At 39.3% G+C, this 8,343-nt stretch overlaps 1 protein-coding gene across 1 annotated transcript; it reads right to left on the reverse strand.

Moving 5' to 3' along the window:
- Positions 1-14: 14 nt before the first annotated feature.
- Positions 15-3,188, reverse strand: LOC115153457 (interferon regulatory factor 2-like). The gene is made up of 8 exons (XM_029698916.1): positions 2,922-3,188; positions 2,440-2,539; positions 1,581-1,760; positions 1,377-1,469; positions 1,073-1,225; positions 898-950; positions 668-761; positions 15-534 (listed from the first exon to the last, which is right to left on the reverse strand). Exons 1-8 carry the CDS (start codon positions 3,006-3,008, stop codon positions 455-457), a joined length of 840 nt encoding a protein of 279 aa, XP_029554776.1. The 5' UTR covers positions 3,009-3,188; the 3' UTR covers positions 15-454.
- Between the last annotated feature and the right edge of the window lie 5,155 nt (positions 3,189-8,343).

Below are 8,343 nucleotides of genomic sequence, written 5' to 3' on the forward strand. Positions count from 1 at the left end.
ATCTGCTCTATTTTGGGGGTTTTTTCTTTCTTTTTTTGTACCTGCTCCTTTTTATCCTAAAGAAAGAAATTCCTCCATGGACGTTGCTTTATGTATCTTGAAGGGCATTTCCTGAGATACTGTGCTAATACTCTCAATTTAAGTTTCTAGAAGAGTTTGTAGTTATAATGAAAACAACTTTAAACATATAGGCCTTTTGTCAATTTAAGTTTAATAAAAGGCAAACATTTTAGGGGAAAAAATCTATTCTACAATGACAGTCATTACCTGTTCAGCTTAATGTGATAAACTCAGTTTTTAATGTACTGTATGTGCTCTCAACTGCTTGGTCAGTCTTCCAGTTCATCTGAATACAACATTATAGAGTTGTGCCTGGCTTGGAAGAAAAATGTCTCCACCTTTTTCAGGGATTTTAGCACAGCAGTCTGTTAGATGCATGTTGATCCCACTCGTCTTATAGAAGTGGTCTTTGCTGTGCACTGTGTGTGTAGCAATCGGTCTGTAAGGGATACCCCAAGTAATCCATATCCTCACCTGTAGAGTGGAGGATAAACATATTGAGAAGAATTTCCCACCCAAAAAAGTTAACCATATCTGAGGAAATGATTTGAAAAAGTTGTCCGTTTTAGAGAGTAAAGAGAAAGTAGGCAGTAGCCAAGTGCCTTACAGTAACAGTCCACCCAGCCGGTGGCTGCTGCCCTCCAGCTTCTGTTTTCATTAGACTGGCTCCAGTGCTCTATGGTTTTTAGGTGGTCAACTATCTGCAGGAGCACATATCACTGGTTTAAAATTATAGATGCATGGAATGTCATTTTAATTTATCTACATATATTAGCCATATTAATGAGCTTACAAATGACAATTCTGAAATCACAGTAACTTCAACTGCTAGTTTACCTTGAATACAGCCTCTGCTTGCTCATTGTCGTCAGTGGTAGTATCAGATCTTTCTGTATACGTAAAAAGAAGGCCATGCATAAAGTTATTTCTAGAAAGAAAAAATGTTATGCGCTTGAACTACTTTTGTATGTACATACATTGGCACTTTAGCTATATACTTAGCAGCTCTTACCATGCACTTCAGGTGTTAAGGAAGACTGGTGAGAGTAGGACTGTTCTGGTGACTGTTCATCCTTTATGGTGTTGTAGGGAGGGTAATTGTCATTGACATGAAATATACCAGGGCTGTGACTGGCCTGCCCGCCTCTATACTTCAGGAAAACCTCTATGGAAACAGGGGTGACTGATGCTTAATTAAACATTGAATTTGACAGAGGGCTTGATACCAAGAGAACCCAATTCACTGATCAACACGCCATAAGAGAATGCAGGACAGTGACTTTCTGCCAATACACTATGTAGTTAGTTGTCCCTACCTGCAAATCTATCCAGTGACGCACAAGAACCTGCCTGAGTTTCTGAGAGGGAGATCAAATTTTGTTTTATGGCAACCTCTGACTCCTTTAGTCCTAGACAGCAACAAAGTAAATGGCAGCAAATAACACGACTGTCATTATTATCACTGGGCTATATTCCGTCATTGAGATGTTTACTCTTGATAGCTTTCTAAAGCTACTCACCTTTTCTTTGTTTGGTCATTTTAATAACAGGCAGCATCATGTAAACCCTAAAAGCATTACTGCCCTTCTTGATGCTCTTGTCTTGTAGCTCTTTCACATCGGGTAAAGAGTTCAGGGCACATCGGAAGTTAGCTTTCCATGTCTTCGGATCAGGCTTGTCTATCCCAGGTTTGTATCTGCCTTGAACCAAAGGGATAAAATGAATTAATCAAAGCAAAACTGAACAGTGTCATTTTACAAACAAGCAAGGATGAGAAAGTATTGTTTTATCCCAAAGGTTCTCACTACTGACTTGGAAAACATGCACAAATAGGTCAATTTGTTGCCCTTGTCAGTACAGAAAAAAAATTGTGGCAATTGATAAAACTATTAATATCTACAATGGAAATGGATTTTCCCATCCATAGATCTAAATAGATCATACAAATGTTGTTGTTGTGTGATGTGTTTACAGGCAGATGGCTTTTCAGGGTTTCAGTTGCTATGGCCATTGAACATTGAAGATGAGAATAAGATTAAAATCTTTGATAAGGTTTAATCCACAAGGGTCATGTAAAAATGCAGAACTCTGTTCTTTAGGTCCATGATCCAAACACTAGACACAATGAAGTGGATATTTAGTGCTGACCTGGATGTATTATAATTTATAATATCAAGTATCAGTGACAAATATTGGAGCAAGCAAACTGATACATTTGCTGCTATTCTAACTTGCTTTAGAGATGTGATAAATGCACTTTACTGGCAACGGACCATGCGAAACTTGGGTATACATAATACCTTCATGCCATGGTGGAAGAGAGCTTTTCATGGTGCAATCAGAGAGCTTTGTCCATTGGTGTCTGAACTTGCTTCTTACCTGTGTGTATCGCCCAGTTTCGGAACAAAGTGGCGTCCTTGTCTATATTCCAACCATGTCGAGCCGCGTGCTTCCAAGGAATCTGAAAAACTTGAGCTGTCTAAAGATCAAAGCAGAGTAGTCCAAATGGTAAACTTTTTATCTTTTCACATCTGGACTGTGACAAAAGCAGTATATTCCCAAAAGAAATAAGTGAGACCTCTATTAGAGAGGGGATTTAAATTATATTGGCTATAACCAGAAAGATATTTCACTTGAGATATGATACCTGTTGGATATGGACTTAAGCATTTTCTGGTGTGAGTGAAGTCTTACATAAAAATCTTGCTTTTGTTAGATATTTTGTATCAGACGTTGGACCTAAATGCATTTAAGTGTACAGAATAACTATACTACAAATGTACAAGAACAGAAGAAATTACAATCTGGATTATGACATTTTTATTGTAAAATGATTTAAAACATCTGAAACAATGTTTTACCTCATCACGCCAGGTGACCCCTGGGTATTTCCCTGACTGTATCTGCTCCTCAAGCCAGGGTCGCAGTCTTAGACGACCTTGATGCATCTTCTAATGAACCTAGGGTTGCAGTCTGCCTTACTTCACACCTGACATCCAATAAAACACATTTTGTACCAAAATGTATTTGTACTAAAATGTATTTGTACTAAAATGTATTTGTACTATGTTCAACTACATTAACGTCTTGTCCAGGGGATTCAGCATTCAGAACTGTACTTGATAAGTGAGTATGTGTATGTCCTGGTGATTATAAAATGAGGTGAGGAATGACCCTAAATAGTCAGGTGAATCTCTCAAAGATTATAACAAATAGAAATAAATACTGCATGACAGCTTTTTTCTTAAACGATCCCACTCAACTAGTTATACAACTGACTCAATTCTGCAATCACCATGCACAATTTTGTCCAACTAGACTGCTTTTCAGACATGAACCAGACCATGCTTAATAATGACTGATGTCTATGTTTTGTGATACTTATCCTTTCATATTTGACTATAATTGATCCCCCACTGTTTAGAATAATCCTGATAATAGCTACTTCACTAACCTGCGCATGGAATCCTCAAACCTCCTGTGTGCTCGCACTGACGGGTTTCCTTAAACTACAGGTGCCCACACTAACAGGTAGCTAGGAAACTCTATTACACCCACACAGCACCCTTTAAGGCCCCTCCTCTATGTACAGTGGAAAGAAAAAGTATGTGAACCCTTTAGAATTACCTGAATTTCTGCATAAATTGGTCATAAAATTAGATCTGATCTTCATCTTAAGTCACAACAACAGACAAACACAAAGTGCTTAAACTAATAACACAAATTATTTTATTTTTTCTTGTCTATATTGAATACATCATGTAAACTTTCACAGTGTAGGTTGGAAAAACTGTGTGAACCCCTAGGCTAATAATGACTTCTCCAAAAGCTGTCAGGAGTCAGCTAACCTTGAGTCCAATCAATGAGAAGAGATTGGAGATGTTGGTTAGAGCTGCCCTGCCCTATAAAAAGCACTCACAAAATGTGAGTTTGCTATTCACAAGAAGCATTGCCTGATGTGAACCATGCCTTGAAGAAAAGAGATCTCAAAATACCTAAGATTAAGAATTGTTGACTTGCATAAAGCTGGAAATTGTAACAAAAGTATCTATAAAAATCTTGATGTTGATCAATTCACAGTAAGACAAATTGTCTATAAATGCAGAAAGTTCAGCACTGTTGCTACTCTCCCTAGGAGTGGCCGTCTTGCAAAGATGACTGCAAGAACACAGCGCAGAATGCTCAATGAGGTTAAGAAGAATCCCAGAGTGTCAGCTAAAGACTTACATAAATCTCTGGGACATGCTAACATCTCTGTTGACGAGTCTACGATACGTAAAACACTAAACAAGAATGGTGTTCATGGGAGGACGTCACGGGAAGAAGCCACTGCTGTCCAAAAAAACATTGCTGCACGTCTGAGGTTCGCAAAAGAGCACCTGGATGTTCCACAGCGCTACTGGCAAAATATTCTGTTGACAGATGAAACTACAGTTGAGTTGTTTGGAAGTATTATACAACACTATGTGTGGAGAAAAAAAGGCATAGCACTCCAACATCAAAACCTCATCCCCACTGTAAAGTATGGTGGAGGGAGCATTGTGGTTTGGGCTGCTTTGCTGCCTCAGGGCCTGGACAGCTTGCTATCATCGACGGAAAAATGAATTCCTAAGTTTATCAAGACATTTTGCAGGAGAATGTTAGGCTATCTGTCCGCCAATTGAAGCTCAACAGATGTTGGGTGATGCAACAGGACAACAACAAAAAACACAGAAGTAAATCAACAACAGAATGGCTTCAAGAGAAGAAAATATGCCTTCTGGAGTGGCCCAGTTAGAGTCCTGACCTCAACCCGATTGAGATGCTGTGGCATGACCTCAAAAGAGCGGTTCACACCAGACATCCCAAGAATATCCTGAACTGATATGGTTTTGTAAAGAGGAATGGCCCAAAACTCCTCCTGACCGTTGTGCAGGTCTGAATGGCCACTACAGAAAACGTTTGGTTGTTGCTGCCAAAGGAGGGTCAACCAGTTATTAAATCCAAGGCTTCACATACTTTTTCCACCCTGCACTGTGAATGTTTACACAGTGTGTTCAGTAAAGACATGAAAACGTAACATTGTTTGTGTGTTATTAGTTTAAGCAGACTGTGTTTGTCTATTATTGTGAGTTAGATGAAGATCAGATCAAATTTTATGACAAATCTATGCAGAAATCCAGGTAATTCCAAAGGGTTCACATATTTTTCTTGCCACTACATTATATACAGAAATATGACTCCCACACAAAAACAAACTTGGTTGTAACAACTTGTAGCCTTACATACACTAAGTATACAAAACATGAGGAAAACCTTTCTAATATTGAGTTGATACCCCTTTTGCCCTCAGAACACCCTCAATTTGTCGGGGCATGGGCTCTACAAGGGGTCGAAACCGTTCCACAGGGATGCTGGCCCATGTTGACTCCATTGCTTCAGACATTTGTGTCAAGTTGGCTGGATGTCCTTTGGGTAGTGATCCATTGTTGATACACATGGGAAACTGTTGAGCGTGAAAAACCCAGCAGCATTGCAGTTCTTGACACACTCAAACTGGTGCGCCTGGCACCTACTACCATACTTAGTTAAATCTTTTGTCTTGCCCATTCACCCTCAATGGTGCACATACACAATCCATGTCTCAATTGTCTCAAGGCTTAAAAATCCTTCTTTAACCTGTCTCCTCCCCTTTATCTACACTGATTGAAGTGGATGCAACAAGTGACATCAATAAGGGATCATAGCTTTCACCTGGATTCACCTGGTCAGTCTATGTCCTGGAAAGAGCATGTTCTTAATGTTTTGTACGCTCAGTGTATAACAGCGCTTTGGTCGGCAAAGCTTTATGCTAGAAACAAGCTGTAAAACACCCAGGAAAGACCTGACTCCAATGCATATGGAGATATCATTGATCCATTTCTTTGACATTCAGATTCTGAGCTACAACCATAGTGGAGGAGACAAAAAATGTAATCTAATTCTGTCACTATAAATTGATTACGTTATTCACTTTCTGATTAAGCTATTCACAGGGTGGTGAAAGTGCAAATACTGCTCAGTGGCCAGGATGTGGACCATCAGACAAGACAAAGCTTTACGTGAGCATTTCTTAAATTTATGAAGATAGTTTGATTACTGGCATATGAATTGACAAGAGAAAAATACCATCTTGAGATATTATTTCAATGAATAACTTGCATGAATGTTGTGTGATGAGGATGGATGGATACTGTGCCATGATATTGTTTGTTTACCTAATGGAACTTCAGTGTCGTGATAGAGTGTTGAGAGCTTGCAGTTTGGCTCATAGTGGCATACGGCAAAAAAAATGTATCTTGTCTCCATGTGTCCACTTTCTGCTCAAGATTAATGGTCAGATTCAGTGGAGGCTGCTGAGGGGAGGACGGGTCATTACACTCGATTCTAGCCAGTATTATGAGCCGTCCTCCCCTCAGCAGCCTCAGATTTCACTTGTATGTGTAACAGTATTGCTTCCGTCTCTCTGAGTGGAATCCTTTAAGAAACCCTAAAGACTAAGGCTTTTTTTGACGTTTTTCATTACCTTCACATTTTGGCTTCTACAGGCATTTATGTAATAGGCACCATCAACTGTTTTAGGTCTATGGATTCAGCACACTGTCAGCTACAAAAAATATATGTCAAAACAAAGTTTTGAGACGCTTACTGTATATGAGTGATAATGTGCCATAAAGGCAAAAAAATCTAAAAACTCATATTGAAATTCTTTGTTTTTTATTTGAAAAGCACTGCAAACTATAATGAACAAGATATCCATCACCAGATTGTGGTTCACCCAGGTCTTGAGTACCTCTATAAGTTTAAGGGGGGAAAAATTTCAAACAAACCAACAACTACTGTCCACTGTCCACATCTGCTTTTCAACAGAACAAAAATACCAATCACACAGAATTGCCATGTCTTTCACTCACATGTTATGCCACCGTTGGATGCCATTCCTAATGTCACATTGGGTCACCTCATTAGTGGGACTAGTTCCCCATCTACTGGCCTTTCATGTGTATTGCGCCTTAGGGAAAGACTTTATAGGCATTGTTGTTGTACATGAAGTTGCAGCTGAATTTGTTTTTGTTAAAGGGTCCTGTACCATCTCTTGTGGGGCACAGTGTAGTACCAAAGATTTTTACAACTACACCAAGATGGGGCTTCCGAGTGGTGCAGCAGTCTAAGGCACTGCATCTCAGTGCTAAAGGCGTCACTACAGACCCTGGTTCAACCCTGGGCTGTATCACAACCAGCTGTGATCAGGAGTCCCATAGGGCAGCGCACAATTGGCTCAGTGTTGTCTGGGTTAGGGGAGGGTCTGGCCGGGGTAGGCAGTCATGGTAAAATAAGAATTTGTTCTTAACTGACTAGCCTAGTTAAATGAAGGTAAAAAATGTTATAATAATAATAATAATAAAACCTGTTGTTTCAAATGGGAACAAATGAGTCACAGTGGGCAGAACAAGCAAGGAGGTGGGCAGAGCCAAACAAGAGCTAGTGAGATCCTATTGGCGTGTTCTAGCAGACATTTGCTTATTTCCTTTAGGGAACGCCTACTCTGTGAAATGCGCATGAGTAATAACTCAAGTCGCCTTTACTCTACTTCTAAACAAAAATTACTTTGGCAAAGTGTAAAGTCTACAAAAAGCAGTCCACTCTGTCCGTAACAGATTTTAGTTTTGTGAACAGAAAACTGTATTGAGATCAAATGTTTAATTGATGAGAAAATCAGCAAAATGTTGGCCAAAATCCTTCTCGTTCCATCTTATTTGGTAGTGAGTGGAAACGTCAAGCGGATGTTTCAAATTTATACATCCGGTGAAATATCTGGCTCATTGTTCTGCCTGTGGTAGTACTGTTGTGCCCATCTTGTTTGGTCTGACACATCTCATCTTCTTGACTAAAAGAAACATTTATTTAGAAATTAGTTCTACATTGTAAAAATGTTGCCACATTTCAAAGCAGAAAATCCTTCATTACCAACATGTTTTTTTTTTCAGTGGTGTTTTTTCCCTCCATTCAGCTCAGTGGTGTGAAGGGGTTAATGTTATAACCTGCCCACCAAGGTAAAGACAGTTTCAGGTTGGATATTCGAAGGATATTTGCCTGTAGATTTCCTTACATCCACCAACAGTAGTTAGGGACCGTCAACATAGTGACAAATCACATTTTTCAAATTTCAATAGCTCTTTAACCATTACTCCTAAAACATTAAAATCTGGTTGTATTTAACCCGATGGCATAGACACACATTGCACACACTTTTTTGTTGTTGAT

Source organism: Salmo trutta, chromosome 18 (assembly GCF_901001165.1).
Source record: "Salmo trutta chromosome 18, fSalTru1.1, whole genome shotgun sequence".
Lineage (NCBI taxonomy): Eukaryota > Metazoa > Chordata > Actinopteri > Salmoniformes > Salmonidae > Salmo > Salmo trutta.

What these genes read in the sequence shown, in the direction of transcription:
- LOC115153457 (XM_029698916.1), bottom strand. Translation starts at nt 3,008, where the DNA reads ATGCATCAAGGTCGTCTAAGACTGCGACCCTGGCTTGAGGAGCAGATA. An exon ending in AAACTGGGCGATACACACAG is followed by an intron (nt 1,761 to 2,439) that starts GTAAGAAGCAAG and finishes CTTTGGTTCAAG; the next exon opens with GCAGATACAAACCTGGGATA. An exon ending in CGGCTGGGTGGACTGTTACT is followed by an intron (nt 535 to 667) that starts GTAAGGCACTTG and finishes TCCACTCTACAG; the next exon opens with GTGAGGATATGGATTACTTG.